This window comes from Nesoenas mayeri (genome assembly GCF_963082525.1).
Source record: "Nesoenas mayeri genome assembly, chromosome: 1".
Classification (NCBI taxonomy): domain Eukaryota; kingdom Metazoa; phylum Chordata; class Aves; order Columbiformes; family Columbidae; genus Nesoenas; species Nesoenas mayeri.
In genome coordinates, this window is record NC_137541.1 from 111800606 (window position 1) to 111819276 (window position 18671).

The 18671-nt window shown below is 37.8% G+C and overlaps 1 protein-coding gene across 1 annotated transcript in view; it reads left to right on the plus strand.

Annotated features, from left to right (window-relative positions):
- IL1RAPL1 (interleukin 1 receptor accessory protein like 1) overlaps positions 1–18454 on the plus strand; it is a gene marked incomplete at its 3' end in the record, with an annotated part of 632038 nt that extends 613584 nt beyond the window's left edge. Inside the window, exons 8-10 of the mRNA XM_080342944.1 lie at positions 3102–3245; positions 16356–16526; positions 17736–18454. Of these exons, the coding sequence (XP_080199070.1) occupies positions 3102–3245; positions 16356–16526; positions 17736–18454 (1034 nt within the window). The remainder of the gene's footprint in view (positions 1–3101; positions 3246–16355; positions 16527–17735) is intronic.
- Between the last annotated feature and the right edge of the window lie 217 nt (positions 18455–18671).

Consider the following 18671-nt stretch of genomic DNA (forward strand, 5'->3'; position numbering starts at 1 on the left):
CACAGAGGCTAAATAGATTTTAAAAGGTTTGCACTTTCCATCTCTCCCCTCTGATGTGGAATGGTGCTGAAACTGAATCTTTTTAGTATGTAGCCACTACAGAAAACTTGAATTTCAGCAGAGAAAAATGATCAGACTTCAAAGGGAGTGTAATGTCTGCCGCAGAGACTGTGCTCAAATCACAATGCAAAAAGCAGAATAAAGCAGCACAAAAAAATGTTATTGTGAAAGCAGCCTTACACTCTAGCCTTGCTGTTACACTTTAATTTACCTTTAACAGTCACTACGTCATTGTTGACATACACATCACCAGCACTCTTGACATTCACAGACCAGCTTTCGGGAGTAACCCCTCATATGAAGGAGCCAGACGCACGCTCCCCAATTCACGTTGGGAAACCTGAGGCACAGAAATGTGAAATGGCTTCAGTGACTAGAGGGGCTGACAGAAGAAGCCTCCGCTCCTCACACCTTCAGTTCTGCACAACACAGGGTAACACTGTTCACAGGGTAATTCTGTTCACAGGGCAACACTGTTCACAAAACCCCTGCAGCAGCTCAAAGCCAGCCAGTGCCCCCATGGGGCACGGTTTAGCATCCTGCAGAAACACTAGTGCAAGGCCTGAAGGCAATCTGCTCACTGTGGTGATGTGCCCAGACCAATCTGTCCCACCTTCCAAGGCACTGCTGCCATGGCTGTCCCAGTGTTTTTTGGGTTATCTCAGGCATCTGCAGGGCTGGGGTTAAGGATGCAGCAGTCTGCTGGGCTAATCACTGCTCCCTCTACCCCGGACCCTGACAAATGGCACCTAAGACAAAGAGCAAACGTGCTGACAGACATCCAGCATGGAGCAAAATGCCAGCTTGCTGTGTGAGATGGATGGAGCATGAAACTTACTTTGCAAACAAATCTGTTTAAGAAAGAACCACCTTATCCTTGTGCTCATAAGTGATCAGGGTGGGCTCAGCAGCAGCACATTAAAAGGTAATTTCTTGTACATTTCAGGGTAACTTAGAGAATGTCATTGTTTGTTTTGCTTGCTTTATTTAGGACAGTTGCATGTTTGTTCAGAGAGACTTCACTGAAGTAAAAAAATAGGTGTAATCTTTGATTGTTTTACAGGGAAAAAGATAACTGAGAGGGACCTGATGGCAAAAGTGATGCAGTGCATTAGTCTGATTTCATGATTAGTTACAGAGAGCAATTATTTTTTCCATTTAATCTCAAAACCATTTATTTATGAAAAACCTTTGTTTTCCAGTTATAAAAATTTTCTTTGCCTGTAGTGAGTCATAACAGCAGGCACATAGAGTATTTTGTGCCTAGCAACCTGAAATGTTAAAGCCTTTCTTCTAGTTACCATTGAACAGCTGTATCACCTGTAGTACAAAATGATAAACAAGGTATAGTGAGCCAGTGCTGAGTAATTTCCATTTCCATTTATATTCTAAAATACTATATTACTTCTTTATGCAAACAATTTGTTGTTGGGTGTTTTTAGTAACATTCCCCTCTCTGGACAAGAAAAGTATTCTAAATCTGAAATAACCATGTTGGTCTTAAAAATATTTAACACAAAGGAGTTTCCAGCACAGTTTTGGAGAGAATGACATGGAATATAAATGCCTTTTTATTTTATTTTATTACAATTTTAGTGTCTTCTAGAGAGCAATGAAATTTTTTTACAGTTGCCTCAAAATAATAATAAAAAAAGTGTTATTCTCAGTAGACACAGTCAAAATAAATGGAATTGTCACATCTTCCTCTAACCTTTTATTTCTCTAATTGAATTGTGTTGTGCTGGAGTAACACATTTGCATAACCACACACACACACACAAAAATGTTACTTCAGGACTATCGTGTTTCACTCAAACAGAAGCTGCCCACTGGAAGAGGATACTGTGAAAATAAAATGTAACTGATCTTTCTCCAGCACAGCAAACTGTGTATCTTGGATGTCTAAGATTTGATTTCTTGACATTTCTGAAAACTGAGTGATATTGGAAAAGTATGGGTGATCTTAAGATATGCCATCTATTACTCACTTCAAATTGGAACGTTGTTACTAAGGCTCTTCTTCCTCCCAACCTCTTTTTTTTAACATTGCCAGTTTTCAGTGAATAAGCAGATGAAAAGTAACAACATAAGAGATGCTGGGTAGCTGTGTGAGCTTCCCTGAGCATGCAATGGTTAAGACTGGTGGAGGTGAAAGTTCATGATGGCATATTCCTTGGGCACTGTAAGCGTGCCCACTGAAGATACTGCTGCTGGCAGATAGTTGTGGCCACATCTGACCAGAGCCCGTGTCCTCAGGAGTGGAGCTGCATGGTGATGATCTCAATCCATCATGTGCATCTGTAGTGGTATAGCGCAGCAGAGACACCAGGGGGTCACAATCTGAATGGGAATGTCAGACTGGACAAATCAATTTGCTGGGACTACACATAAGACAACCCCACTGGGGGAAAGGATGGAATAAAGACAAACTGCAGATCACTGGGAAACTGTGTCAAGGATATAAGCACATAACTGAGATGTGAGTGGGTTCCTTGGATAACTTGTCTTCACATCTCTCAAGTTTTTGTTTATTTGTTTTTGGGTTTAATTTTAGTTTTATTCTGAAAAGAAAAAAAATACTTAGTGTAATCTTATCCAGTAGACCAAAGCTCATTTGTGTGTGGAATAAGAGAGGACCTGTGTTTGCATTATAGTCCCCAAAAGAGAAGCATTCACCTCCGCTTTCATTGTAAGTAGAACGTCAACATTTATCTGTGTAAAGCAAACTGTGATCTGTTTGCAAAGAGAGAGAAGGGAGTTATTGAACATCTCTTATAGATATGCATACTCATACACACACACATCCCCAGCCATTGTTATCTTTTGAAGTGAGCAATTCACGTGGTGTATCAGAAAAAAAAAATTACTAAATAAATAAAAAATCTATTAATTAGATGTTTCTTCAAAGGCCCTAGGATGAAATAAATATGTATATAACGTACCATTCATTGTTATATTTTAATGTTTAACATAAGTGCGAGGTCTGCTGCTAATCTCTGGTTTGGAATGTGGTTGTTACTGCGTTTTGTAATTCTTTGCAGAGCTGATGTACACAGTTGAGCTTGCTGGTGGGCTTGGTGCTATTCTGCTGCTGCTTGTTTGTTTAGTGACTATCTACAAGTGTTACAAGATAGAGATTATGCTCTTCTACAGGAATCATTTTGGAGCTGAAGAACTAGATGGAGGTAAGACAGCTTTTTAGTATGTTTCCTACTTTCTAAGTATGCCTGTCTTTTATTTCTCTCCACCAAGGCCCAAATTTCATTTTAGTTCAAGATGCATTGACAACTGCAACTTTTATTTCTCACTGCATTAGACACTTATGAATGTGCACTCCTCGTGCAGCACGTTAGCAGCAGTGATTGCTGACCTGATGTATGTGCCACTCTCTGGAGTTCCAGAAGACACCCATGTCTTTTAGATTTTTCTTCCTAACACTGAATTTAAATTACCAACGCTGATGCATTAAGTATTTTCACTTTCTGTCAGTATAGAAAGCCAGCTTCACTTCTCCATAAGCTAGGGAGTCTCTTCCCTAATTATATTCACCAAATATGTAGAGTTGATGTGAATCTCAATTTACTGCTTGTTTAAACTGATCAGTTTCAATAAACTGTACTGAGTGTTTGGGAATGTACACAGCAGTTAATTTACTTAGTTCATTTACTTGATCACTGAGAGAACAGCTACTGGTCATTAAATTTGTTCTGTGATTCAAGGACACCCTAAACAAAAGTAATACTCAATGTATGCACTGCCTTTTGTCAAATGTATACATGCATTTTCCTTTCTTGCCTTCTCTTTTTAAGCACTGAAGGAAAAGGTCTTCTTTGCCTCTAGTCCTACTAATCAAAACTGTTGATGAACAGCAAATGGGGTTGAGCTGCAGGCTCTGAGTAATTAGGTTTGGTTTCTCAGGTCAGAGTTTCTGAAGTTTTGTGCTACTACGTCTTTGGTAACAGGAACTTCTTTTTTACTGAGATACTAATAAAAGTTTTTTTACAGTTCAAAGTAATAGCCTGTGGGCAGAAGCCACTGTGACGTATTAAAATAAATGCCTACTGATAAATAAGATAATACTCATTCTATAAATATATCAGCAACAAAAGGAGGGCTAAGGAGAGGAGGGCCGAGCCCAAAGAGTTGTGGTGAATGGAGCCAAATCCAGTTGGTGATCAGTCACGAGTGATGTTCCCCAGGACTCAGTATTGGGGGCAGTTCTGTTTAATCTCTTTATCGGTGATCTGGATGAGGGGATTGAGTGCACGCTCAGTAAGCTTGCAGACAAACACCAAGGTTGGGAGCGTTGATCTTCCGGAGGATAGGAAAGCCATACAGAGTGATCTGGACTATCTGGATTGATGGGCTGAGGCCAGTTGTATGAGTTTTAACAAGGCCAAGTGCCCAGTCCAGCATTTGGGTGACAACAACCCCAGGCAGCACTACAGGCTCAGGGAAGAGTGGCCGGAAAGCTTCCTGGCAGAAAAGGACCTGGGGGTGTTGATCAACAGCCAAAGCATAGATGAGGTTCTTAGGGACATGGTTTAGTGCTAGAGATAGGTTATGGTTGGACTCAATGATCTTGAGGGTCTCTTCTAACTGAAATGTTTCTGTGATTCTATTCTGTTATTCTAAGAACTGGTCAAATCTGCCCTCAATAAGGGAAAAGAGCAGCAGCAGAATTAGAGGTCCTTATATAAGGGAAAGACTTCCATAGTAAGATCAGTAGGGAATGACCCACTTCTACCTCCCATCTAAAAATGCACAAGGATTAAAAATAGAAAATGCTCAGAGTAACAAGCCCAAGAACATTAGAACATTTTGTATCCTTCTACTGGATTTACAAAAAGGATGCATTAATATAGCAGCTCAGTGGGGGAAAAAATCAGGTTATTTTACTTATTTTTGGAGGACAAAATTGAGGCCCAGAGAGACTGTGAGTCAGGGAGGATTTTGGCAGACACCTTTTCTTTTTTTTTCAGGCCCCTGTTCTCCACAAAGCATCTTCCAGTTTAAATGGGCATGCTTACTTGCATGAATTGTGAGAATTTGATAATAGTCCTATTATATTATGCAGAAATAGACAGTTTAATGAATAATGGTTTAAATAGATGCAATTTAATGTTTTCTCGCTATACCAGTAATTTTTACTTTTACAGCTGTCATTTATTGTTATCTCAAATCATTCCAATTCATCTGCATACTTTACCAGGTGTGACACACTTGCTTCTCTCTCATCCCATCTCAAACATTAGTTACGTGGGAACAACATTACTTTAATCACACATTTTAAACAACCAAAAAAATTATCTCTGAAGCATACTGTTTTGGAATTCAAAAGCAGGAAAACCAATATCCACCTTATCCTTCTGAGCAAAGAAGATAAAGCATGGATTCTCCTTAGATGATCGGTGCAAACACTGATAGTTTGGGTACTTAACCACAGTAATACAAGAAGAAAAATACTACTTGCAGACTCCTAATGGAAACCTGTAGCTTCTGTAGTATATCCAATATACTAATAACATGGATGAAACCCATTGTGCTAGTGAAGTTAACTACAGCTGAACTTTTTACTGGTTTTTTTTCACTTACACTCTTGCAAAAGCAAGAAGCAGAGGGACAATGTCCCACAGCAGACCAAGCCACAAGCTCGCACAGAAATAAATTGCAGACATACATTCATATCCTTTGGTTTAATTTGTTACTGACAGACACAAAATGCTGAACTCTAAATTCTTCTTCTAACCGCATCTCCTGCAGTGCAACAGCAGAGCACCCACATGCTATTCATAATTTACACCATGTTCTGTCAAACTTCAGGACAGCATGTAGATAAGCAAACATCAAAATATCACAGGCTTTTTTAATGTGCACTATATTGTACCCAGAGAGGATTTGAAACACTTTAAAAGTGAGATCCAATTAAAATTTTCAGTTGAAAATCTCTTTTAAAATTCAATGCATCATTTCTTCCCCGATCAGAGAACAAGCCCTTTGGGATGTCAAATCTCATCACATCAGTTTTTCTCAAGCTAACATATACACATTTTTGTGGGAGGCATGGGTAAATTGTGGGAAATATTTGAAAAAAGAGTATTTAACACTTACAGCTAACACAATTTATTACTTTCTGTAAGGGTACTGTGGATTAAGCAAGTGATTACAGTTCCTCATTTCTTTACCTGGCAGCTTTGAGTTTCCTGCCTTCTCTCTCATCCTGAGGACTAGACTCTTTTGTTTTTTCCTCTCTCCTGCAAACACTTCAGCTCAGTCTTGCCTTTATTGTCTCCTAGGAAAAGACATTGAAGCCCCATTTTTTGTTATCATGGTTAATTCCTCACCTTTCCTACTAAATGGGAACATAATCAAATCCAGCCCACATTTTACCACTTTTCTTCCCTCTCTGTGCCCATGCTTTCCAGCAGCCTGGGATCTGACCCACACGGGGGCACTGCATGATGGACACTGTGTTGTGTCCTTCAGTGTGGGGCAATATGACATGCCATTGTTTAGCCAGAGGACCTCAGGGTAAAGGTCTGATATTTCCCCAGGAGCTGGAGCACAGGGGCAAGAAAATCACTCTGATACATGGCAAAGCAGGAGCTTTCTTACCTGCAAGTGTTTGGCATGACCTTGAGTCTCAGAGATGAAACTGACCCCTAGCCATTAGGTGGTCAGAAACTCCCAAATCTGTTTGATTGGAGAATTTCAGTTTACATGCATGATGCAGATGATATGTTGAAGTGATATGCAAACAAAAAAAATGCCTGATATTATCCTGAAAACAAAAAAAATTCAGAAGCAGATACTTCTCTGGAAACTTGTGATAGATGATTGTTGTTAAGTCTCAGGCAACCTTTTTAGCTTTGCAACTCTAAATATAAAACTTATTTTAAAAAGCCTAGTCTGTAAAGTGCACTATAAGGATTAATACATCATTAGTGAAAGCCACTTTGAGAAGAGATTATTTTCTCTGTTCTGCTGCACATTGAGCTCTAGTACAAGAGATTTTATATGACACTCTTCCTCTCAGGAGTGTTTTAGCAGTTACTGTTTATGTATTTTTATTTTTCAGGGATCTCCTCTTGCTGCCTTTCCCAGTGGTTAAAATACTTGATGAACAAACTAAGTATCATACTTTAACTAACAGGCAAGAATAAAAATGCAATAAACATTTACAAGTATCTGCAATCAACATGTGCACTCACTTCTTTCTACCTTGCACTCTGTGATTTTAAAAGGCTATTTGTATCAGAAGAGATATTACCACTGCAGAGAGATCTGCTCTTTGCCTACATAAGAGCTGACTTCCAGCTCCCCTTATACCTATTAAAATTTAGCCTAGATTTTACGTGGGACAACTTTCTTCTTTGTGAGATTGCTCCTGCTCAGCAAGGATTGGTCCCCAGACCAGCATGCAGCCCCATGCAGCCAGGGTGGGGAGGACCACGTCTCTATGCAGCACCATTTATGCTGCTTCCTGAAAGTGACCAAGAGGCTCAAAGTCACCAAAACAGCTATTTTCAACTTTTTTCTTGCAATTTCAAGATGTGAGAGTTTCCAGAGCATGCACAGATATCCGTATGCCAGCTTTAAGGTGTAATAAGAATAAATCCAGAAGTCTACAGAGGACAATCTGAAAACCACTGGTCATGGTCAGATAGGCAAAATTACTTAAAGTCATTAACTTGCATATGTCTTTATATTCCAGATTCCAGTTTCAGAGAAAAGAGCATTTGGTATAGTTAGCTGTAGAAACCATCTGCAGTCACCAGCCCCTTTTTAGGTACATTAGTAACCATTTACATGGCTACTGGGTTTTACCTGAAGGAAGAGAGAAGAAAGTTTACATTGAGAGGTTGACATTAAAATTGCTAAGAATAAAAAAAAATATGAACAAATGTGCTGTAAATGCAGTTTTCTTATAAAATATACATAAATATCCTTTCTCACAGCTAGGCTGATGAGAATCAAGCTTTAGGCTGAAGAAAAACAAAACAAAACACACACACCACTGTAGGCAGCTGATAACTTGCAAGTGACAGCTTTGCTTGACAGCTGATGTGATGATATTCACAAGAACCCTTTAGGTCCCATCAGCTGCTTCTGCAATGTTGGACAGGAGCTCACTGTGGTGTCCCTTGCAATCCTTCATCTTTTTCTCCTTATTCTCAGCTTTTCTGGCCAAGGAAACCTGGGTGAATTAAGGGAATACGTAACCTCTGTGCATCCAGAATGCAGCCTGAATGGACACCTGGGAGACAGGGCTGCAGAGCTCCTCTGGGTTTCACTTTCAGTTTTGCAGGTCCCTGCTTTTTGTTTTATTTTGTTTGTTTTGAGTTGTTTTTTCACATTGCTGGAACAAAACAAAGTGTGTGACAAAATTCGTCACTGCTGTGTTCTCTAAATTCAGGAAATCTTAGGTTTGATACATGACATCTACAACGGCTGTTTCTTGGCTGTGCTGATTGCGCTTCCTTAAGAGATGAATTTCTACTGCTTGCCAAGGGGAAGGAAAGAAAATCAATGCTCAAATTAGGAGGCTGATGAAATAGTTTCTGCTTTGATGTCTCTGTTGCACTTGGGAGTCCTTAGGTAATCATGATTTTTGTCCTTACTATTATTTAGCTGCAAAAGACTAGCAGGGTTCATGGACAGACCTATGGGATTGTCCAAACAATATCTTATTAACTGTACAAGACAAGAGCAGCTAAGATATACTTCTTAGTGGTTTCCTGGGTTTCATCCCAGTAAACCTCTTAGGCAGCAATGAAAGGCAACACTGAGATTTTTTCATGTTTCAGTGTGACTTTTAGTTGCTAACTTTCGAATAAAACTTCTACCAATGATTTAAGCACTGCCAAAGCACTTGTGTTAATGATTATGCTATGCAAACTGAAATTACTGCAGAAGTTAGTGGCTTTGCAATTACAGAATCTTCCCTGGGGACCCACAGCATAAGTTTACAATAGCAGCCTTGCCACTGCAAATGTGTTCTTATTGGCTATTGGCAAACTGTGGCAATAAGAAATCCTACTCTGTGAATATCAATTTCAAATTCTATTAAACTCACCTCTAGAAAAAAGTAGCTTTCATCTTTCTAAATATTACTTGTTACAGAAAAGGATTTTCCTCTTATTTAATTACAATTTTATTTTTGGAGGAGTGCTTCTCAACTCTTTTTATTTCTACTATTTATTTACATCTGAAATGCATTTCAAACAATAAAATCTCCATTTATGTATCCACTGAATATGGGATATGCTAGATCATGTCCTTGAAATTTGCTAATTCGAAGCAAAAATCCTTAATTTTTCTTTCTTCCTATTTTATAGCACCCAAAGTACATGCATTATATATATACATGTATATATATAGATATATATTTTTTTTTTTTAAAGAAAACTGATGTTATTTCCAGGAACATCTTTAAATTCCAAACTAAAAGGTTGCTGTAGGTTAGAAAGTCCAGTTATAAAGTAGGAAAAAAAAAACAACTGATATAGGTCAGATGGATACAGCGGATTGGCATTTGATTTCAAGAATCTTAGACTGCAAGCCTGCTTCCAAGACATTTCTCCCTTGAGTTTTGTTTATATTTATAATGATTTACTAAACTTTTCATTGATTTTAGTTAAATCAAGGATGTCTTAGCTCCAGTTTTCAAAATACTTAACCCAATCATAAGATATAAGTACTGTCACTGAGATCAGCAGAACTAAGGAATATACATAAAATTAAACATGTATTAAACATGTAAATAGTTGCTTTATTAAATTAGCACCATAACAAGAGCATCAGTTCTTGATACTTTTTTATTCAAGATTTTTTATAGTATAGAATAAAGATATATTTTCTCCATTTTCAGAGTTTAAGTGACTCTCTTTATTATTGTCTTTTCCTACTTTCTCCTTTTTAAATAGTAGCTAGTTTCTTCCAGTCTTTCATAGATAATTAGTGCACTATGCTATGTTTCCAGCTAGGTAGTTATCATTCAGTCTTTCAATAGCTACTACTTTTTCTCTTAGTTTGGTGTTTGACCTGAAAATAATTCATAGCAACCAAGAGAATAATTTCTATAACCATCTTTCACCTTTCATAATTTTTTAATATTCTGAGGCTCTTATAAGAGCTTCTGAGTTTTCATATCTGCCAAGAGCAACTTCTAAAATTAATGCTTCATCAGTTTTTTGTATTGCAAATAGAATGTCTTAAGTCATAGTAATACATTTAAACTTCCATATTAACACAAATGTCTGAGAAACTTTTGAGATGCACTCTTCATTTAGGCAGGAATACAAAATCAGAGTAAATATAAGAGAAAAATAACTGTAATAATAGGTTATTAAGTTAAAATAAGTAATATTCTATCTTATGTATCTATCAATGACAAATTTTAGCTGTAATTATAGAAAACAAGGAAAAATATAGCTTACAGAGAGACTTTATTCTACAATTGAAATCACGTAATTGTATTATTTTGTGGCTGAATTTTTATCTGCCAGGAATCGCAGCTAATTTTCAATAAATGTCAAATGTGGCATTGATATCTTGAGGTTTTCATAAATGTTCTTATAAAAATTGGTATTTCTTTTAATGTTTCGTGCTCTTTAGACTCCCAAAATGTAATATGGATTAATGTGGAAAAAAAAATAAAATGAGGTGGGAAGAGAAAAAACTGTATGTACATTGCTTTAATATTTTTATAAATATGTCTACTAGATTCAAAGAACTTTTTTTTTTTTTTTCTGGTCTGTAGTGTGCTGAGAATACTTCAGAAACTATTTAGAATTGGTCACATTTCTTTAACCTCTTCCTTGATGTTGCATTTACAAAACCTCCCTCCAATTCACTGTTACCCACTCTGCAGAAGGATATGAACTGTCATTAGTAATGCTATACTTAACGTATACTTTGCCATGGAAAAAGCTTGACATTTAAAAACAAAAGAAAATGTTAAGGTGAACTTCATAAACAGTAGTAAATAGTGTGATAAAAAGTATAAGCATTTTGAAAGACTTATAATGATTTGGCGGTTTTAGTCAGCTAAACATTTAAATTATATTTTTTATTACATTAAGGGTAATGAACACTATTCATGTAGAAATGGAAGATCTGATCCACTGTGAAATATAGCATTATGGTATATCTCTTTATTTTGACCCATTAATCTGTCTTGTGCTAAAATTTATCATGCCAGCTGAAAAACAGTTTGTCATCTGCTTAAACATAACTGATAAGAAAAAAAAGACACTATGAAGGGGTTTTTTTTCGTTGTTTTAATTTCTCATCCATATATATTTCTGTACCACATTGGCAGAAATATCTGAAATGTCTAAGGTTTAATAAACCCCCAAAGACCCAAACTGCTGGCTTCTTGGAGTGCAACACGGAAATCATTAGAAAATGTGCACAAATAAAAGATAATAGAAATGTAAAGCTAAATCTGTTTGCAGGTCCTTGTAGAGGAGGATTTTTTTATCTTTCTATAGGCACCAGCTTACAATTTTTTCATGTGTAGGTGTTAAAAGAGCAAGCCTATAGATGAGTTCTTAGATGTCTGATAGCAATTTACTCAGTCAAAGATCCTATTTAGATGTGACAAAGTAGGTGCGTATAGAGTCTTGTTTTCATTTTCTGCTTACATTGCACCCTTAAGTGACTGCTGCTTAGTACCTCCCTGGAATAACAAGCAGCATTTGCAACCTCATCCCCTATAAATTTATATAATTTGTGCTGGATTAACTCTGTAGAAAGTTACATGGAATTTTATAACACATTTGATGTTTGGATGAGCACCGAAAAGAATGGGCAGCATTGAAGAATGCATGTTGCAATTATGCAGCAAATGTTTTGGCTAAAATCCTGGGCTGATAAATGAAGTAATGTTTCCATGTGTTATCAACTAAGCTGGGATTTCACCCTCAATGTTTACCCTTAAGATCAATCAAAAAAATGTAGCTGAGCACAGGTCTGTGACCATTACTCAGTATCCTCATTTTCAACCCTATAGGATGGTTGATATGATACAGCAAAGTTTATACCTCATGGTCTGTTTTGACCAGAGTCTTGAAGTACCAGTGGTTTGGGGCTGACTGAAACATTCGTGGACTGAATGCCTCATATCTTGAGCACAGGCTGTATTTAACTCCATTGTGATGAACTAATCCAGAGCTTCCACATGCTCTCATGGTTGTCTACAGTAAAATAACAAAGGGGTTTTTTTAATCAAAACTGGTTGAATTTGGTCCTGCAACGTCTGCTTTAGGTTTTGTATCAGTATTTTCAATTAATGGATACAACAAAATTTCACAGAAATTAAGCCTGTTGACTTGAAGAGCTCCATCCTAGTTGTGTGCTACCTGTACACAGCAGAAAGCAGCTCCAGACCACATAACTGGAGAGGATTACTTCTCCATTCACGGAATATGGGAAAAAGAAACCGACGCCTCTTCCCATTTACACCAAAATGTTTCAAAGTATTACTATTGCATGATATTGTATGTCACACTCAACTGCATTCCTGAAGTTAAAGGACAGCCATTATGTAATAAAGCTCTGCAATGTACCTGCAGGCAATGCAAGATGAACTTATTCTAATATGTGTCTAAAAAAAGAACCCTGAAAGGGTTAAGGGAACAAGAGTGTTTTCAGGTACAAAAGTATATGTAGATAATCACTTTCAATCTCTATTGGAAAGAAAAAAGTTTCAGATTAAATGATCAACATCCCTGCCTTTGGTTATTAGCAGGTATTTTCTTCCTAAGTGTGGGAGGAAACAGGTAGTGAGTAACTATATTCAAGTTTATTGCTAATGCACAGGAGCCTGACAAAAACAAGCCTTTGAAATGACATAATTTGTATCTAAACCTAAGTGCAAACAACAATCAATCACATTTTCATTCTGAGGATGCTTGCATAGAAGACTTAGTTGTTCGCTGCTAAAGGGAAATGAGGAAATTCTCATTTTAAAGGAAAGCTTAGTTTGCCACCAGATTTGTTTGTTTTGAATTTGGATTTTTGCCTTTTTGTTTTTTCTGACACTGAATATTAGATGCAGCCAGTACCTGAAGTTATTGCATAGCCAAATCTGTAATTATCTTACTACATAATAACAAAAGTAGTAATATCAAGTACTTTATTACTTGATTTGTGATTAGGAGCAGATCAGAAATTTTCTGGTGAAATGTTTCTTTTCTTGGAAAAGGCAGATGTGCAGACACCAAATATTTCCATGGGTAAAAAACCTGTTCCAGTGAATGGTCAAGAGAACACAAAGCTGTAATGGACTTCTTACATGCTGGCTGGGAGACTGAGGACTCCTGATGCATAACTCACAGGAAGGCTTACAAGGAAAACAGCCTGAGGGAAAAGAGCTTGAGAGCAAAGCTGAGAACCTCCTGCTTCCATGTGACATGGCCAAAAGTCTGGCAAGATGCGCACCTTGCTCCCAGAGCTTGACTCAGCTGTAAGATCTGGATGTCTGCAGGCTCCCATCTCTCCCTCTCAGGCTGTTGGGACAGCACGTTAAAAACACTAATTAACATCAGAAATGTCCCATCCATAACAAGCAGAAGTAGGTGGGACCATTTAACTGAGAAGAACCACAGGCAGAGATGCTACCTGCTGTGTGTTTAAATACTTTTCTTGAGATGGGAGATTTCAACAGTTTCATGAGTTCTCCTATTTTTCAGTACAGTTGAAATTCTACATTTTTTGCCTATCCATAAACATTAGAAAAACCAGTAAATAATGTCATAGCTCTTTGATCATATCACAGAAAATATAGCTTCTGAGGGCTGCATAGCTATCTGCCTGCTGTAGCTCTTAAAACATTTCACAGAGTTGGCAATGTAACCCAAATAATTTTAATTAACTAAAATCAGGCTGATACATAAATAGCATTGAAGTAAAACAAAGGCAGAGGTGATCATGCCTTGTGTATCTCAGGAATTTCACATTTTGCAAATTGTGTCCTCATGCCAGTATGTCAGCCCATCAGACAGTGAAATTACCACATAAGGTAATTCAGCTGTAAACTGAACTTTTTACTTTTCATCAAAAAATGTCAAAAAAACCCGGACAGATGGAGAGTAAAATAACTCAGAGAAACCACTGTGTTAATGCACGTAATAGTTTCCCAAACCATACTATGCATCTTGCTGGACTGGAGTTTGAATAAATTCATGATAGCCTGAACTCACCTGTGTAGACATACCCTACAACCTGGTCATTCTTTGCCCTTCAAATGCTGTTAAACTAGGGAACTAGGAACTAGAGTGGAAATAAACGTCCCCTGCAGGATAATGCAACTGTAGTCAGTGGAAATGCTGGAGTCTCCATGGTATGAAAAATGTGTATTTGAAATAAATGCATTAGTGTGATGTTTACATATGCAAGAAAACTGCAGCATAGCATTAATAATTTTCCCTGTAAGTAAGAATGTGCAAACCATCTTAACAGACAATGTCCTCAGCCTTTAAAGCAATTTGAATACTGCATTATTTCTTATTATTTATCCCTTTAAGAAATGATTCATTCTCATCTCTACTCAAAGACTTCCAACAGAACAACACTGATCTCGAGCATGTACTGTGGTTATGACCACTACTAAGGTGACAACAGGAAATGGCATTGCCACATAATGATTTTGTTGGAATTTCTCCATATTTCTTACCTTTTCGTGTGGTAACTGAGTTTCTGGGTTAACACTGTCCTACTGCAGAAACAAAAACCTTCTTTGTAATCTCCTTCTGCCTTACACATGACCCATTCAGTGTTGTTTCACAGCATTGTCAAAGGCATTAGGTGCTTATCTGTTGTTGAGGATCATGGTTTCACAAACACTCCAAATAAAAATAATGGAAAGAGTGAACCATAGAAGGCAGTGCTTCTCTTTTTCTTGTTTTTCTTTGTTGGTGGTGGTGTTGGTGGTTTTGTTTGCTTGTTTTGTTTACTGTGGATATAACAATCTACTAGCTAATATCATACAAAAAGTGTGCAGGGGAGAGAAGGAGCACACAGTCATTTCAGGGATTTGGAAAGTTTGCAAGTAGTTACAGTTTAAGCAATTTTAATTTTGTCATCTGCAAATGTTAATGGACACAGTATGTGTGATTCCTTGGAAGGAAGAGTGGACTACTCAGCGTTAGTACTGTTTCACTGATTTTGTTTATACTCCTTGCATCCATCCTGCATTTGGCAGGCTTTTCTAAATAATGCTACCAAAGTGCAAAAAGGTGTAAAATGAGAAAAGGAGTGGCTCAGTAAATAACTGAAGTCAGCATTGACTGAATATAATGTTACTTATGACACATAGTCAAGTATTCAATCAGATCTCTTTTACAAGCAATTGGTATTCTTGATAGTCTGTGCATAATGTTGTTGAGAGAGTTAGAAGGATGTTAACATTTCATTACTCTTACCATTGATTTTCTTCTGCTTTCTTCACAACAAAAGTCAAAACGTGACCTCTTGTTCCACTGAATTAGTTCCAGAGCACTTGCCGTTATTGACCTCCTAATGAAAATTAATGATGGCTCTTTTGATTCAGTCTTTCAAGTAGGCACACCAAGCACATTTAAGAAACAGGCACATTTATTTCTCAGACTGAAATGAAATAACACACTGTTAAGTAACAGAATGTACATCAATGCAACATTAAATTTGCAAATTTAAGCACACAGAATTAAAGGGATTTAAACTGCATTATCAGGAGCTGATGCTGCAAAGATTTAAGCTTGGCAATAATTTCAGACCCGGAAAGCCAATGAGTTTTACAACTAAAGCTACACATATTAGAACATTTCAGCCCCAGGCCTTAAATTTATAGTAAAAATCTGGCACTACTGAAATGTTTTTACTATGCAACAGAGACAATTGCACATTAGCTTAGGTATTTCCATGATTTTTTTTTCTTTCCCTTTTAAAGCTAGAGAAGAATTCAAATTATTTTCAGTGACTTTTTTTCTTTTGTACTCACAAGCTGTCACCCCACAACAGACTGGATTTCCTTCATATGGAGCCTTACACAAATGTTTATGCACAAACTGATTTAATCTATGGATATGGATCTCTTCTCTCTTGCATCTGTGTAAATAAAGATTACCTCTACCAGGCAAAACAGGAAAGGTTAACAGATTCATATCTGGAGATTGGGTGAAAGCTCGTCATTTTACCTGAACAGTTTCCTACTTTTGGGAAATTCTCCCAGAAGTAATTCCTGGGGAATTATCTAGGAGATCTGCAAGAATAATGAACAACTAACTTACTTTCTTCCTCTCTTCCCTCAGACAACAAAGACTATGACGCATATCTATCTTATACCAAAGTGGATCCTGACCAGTGGAATCAAGAAACTGGAGAAGAAGAAAGATTTGCTCTTGAGATCCTACCAGATATGCTTGAAAAGCATTATGGATACAAGTTGTTCATACCAGACAGAGATTTGATTCCCACAGGAAGTAAGTCGTGTCTTTATCCTTGCGTGTTTCCTAAACGGCTAATGCAGTGGTTGTAGTGATTACTTTAGTATTGTTTCAATACCTACTCCTTCAGAATATCATCTTTCCTTCCTTGTCTTAGAGAATGGTGAAGCTAAGCCACCAAACGTACTTTTTGTGTATTTACCAGATAAGAGGATTACTTTTTAGTGATTGTATTATATTATTGAAGGTGAGGCGGAGGTCTTTGTTTTCTGTTTGCCTGGAAAGATATCCATGATTTTAAGCGTTCATTACAGAAATTCAGACAGGAAGGAAAAAGTGTTTGGACTAAGGCAAAGGTTGAGTAATAACATCAAAGGCAGAGCAAAGTAGTGAATTTTTTTGGTGTCCACTGCAGATAAATGTGTAGTGAAGGCATTGGATCATTATCAGAGACTTAAAATTAGAATTGATTCCAGCTGGTACAAGTAGATATTTTTTGTATTTCTTTCTCATATTCCAATGCAAATGCAGTAATTTTTTGTAAGTTGTTGTAGTGTTCTTCATATTTTCAGTGCAACCATATAGAAGCTACTAAGACCAGTATCTTTTACTAAAGATAAGGCAGGATGCTTGGTATAGGCAAAGCACAACATCAAACAATCACATGGATATTTTTTAAGTCTACAGCAAATGACACATTAATTTGCAGGAGACTACATTGTTTTTGTGAATGTACGTGGTGGGGGCATGAAAGGAAAATAAGAATCTAAGCCTACAATGCACAGTACTATAGAGTATCATTTGGGTTTGAGACTGAGGCCCTGAAGCACATAGCTGTTGCTCTGTTGCCTACCTGGCTAACTTTGCCTTTTTAAAGGAACAAATTATGATGAACACACTTGTTCCAAGAAAGATAGAGGTAATGATATAAAACCCCAGCTCATGAGCAAACACTCACAGTCATAGTGCATGCAGGAATTGATGTTTCTCAGGATCACAAACTGGTTGAGGTTGGAAGGGACCTCTGGAGGTCATCTTGTCCAACTCTCCTGCTCAAGCAGAGCCACCTACAGCAGGTTTCTTGGGACCATGTCCTGGAAAGGCAACCTGGCATATTTGCAAATTCTATTTTTGAATATTTCATTGAGCTCTTCTGAGAGGGATTTGCCTCTGTTGTTTCTCTCCAGTCTATAGGAGCAGAGTGTTTTCTTAGATTGTTTTTTGAGCAATTGTCTTATTTTGTAGCCTACATTGAAGACGTGGCAAGATGTGTAGACCAAAGCAAGCGACTGATCATCGTCATGACTCCAAATTATGTGGTAAGAAGAGGCTGGAGTATCTTTGAACTGGAGACGAGGCTTCGAAACATGTTAGTCACAGGCGAAATCAAAGTGATACTGATTGAATGCAGTGAACTACGAGGAGTTATGAACTACCAGGAGGTCGAGGCCCTAAAACATACCATCAAGCTCCTCACTGTCATTAAATGGCACGGACCAAAATGCAACAAGTTGAATTCCAAGTTCTGGAAACGTTTACAGTACGAAATGCCTTTTAAGAGGATTGAACCCATCACACACGAGCAGGTTTTAGATGTCAGTGAGCAGGGGCCCTTTGGGGAACTGCAGACAGTCTCCGCAATTTCCATGGCTGCTGCCACATCCACTGCTCTTGCTACTGCCCATCCAGACCTGCGCTCCACCTTTCACAACACATATCATTCACAGATGCGCCAGAAACACTATTATCGAAGCTATGAATATGATGTACCTCCTACCGGCACCCTGCCGCTTACCTCAATAGGTAACCAGCATACCTACTGCAACATCCCTATGACACTTATAAACGGGCAGCGGCCGCAGACAAAAACTAATAGGGAGCAGAATCCAGAAGAAGCTCACACAAACAGTGCAATACTGCCCCTCTTGCCACGGGAGACCAGTATATCTAGTGTCATCTGGTGACCAAAATGCAAGGGGCCATCGACCCCCTTGAGTAGGAGCTGAGTCTGCAGTCCGGTGCCTGGAACTACATCCTCGACTGCTGCTGTTAAACATGCATTACAATTGATAACATACGAGGAAAAACAGGGTCTTGTACATATGGTTTTTGCAATTTCTTTGTAGCATCAGTCTTCCTGTTTTACCCATGTCTCTTCCCATTCACATTTTCAACTTTGTT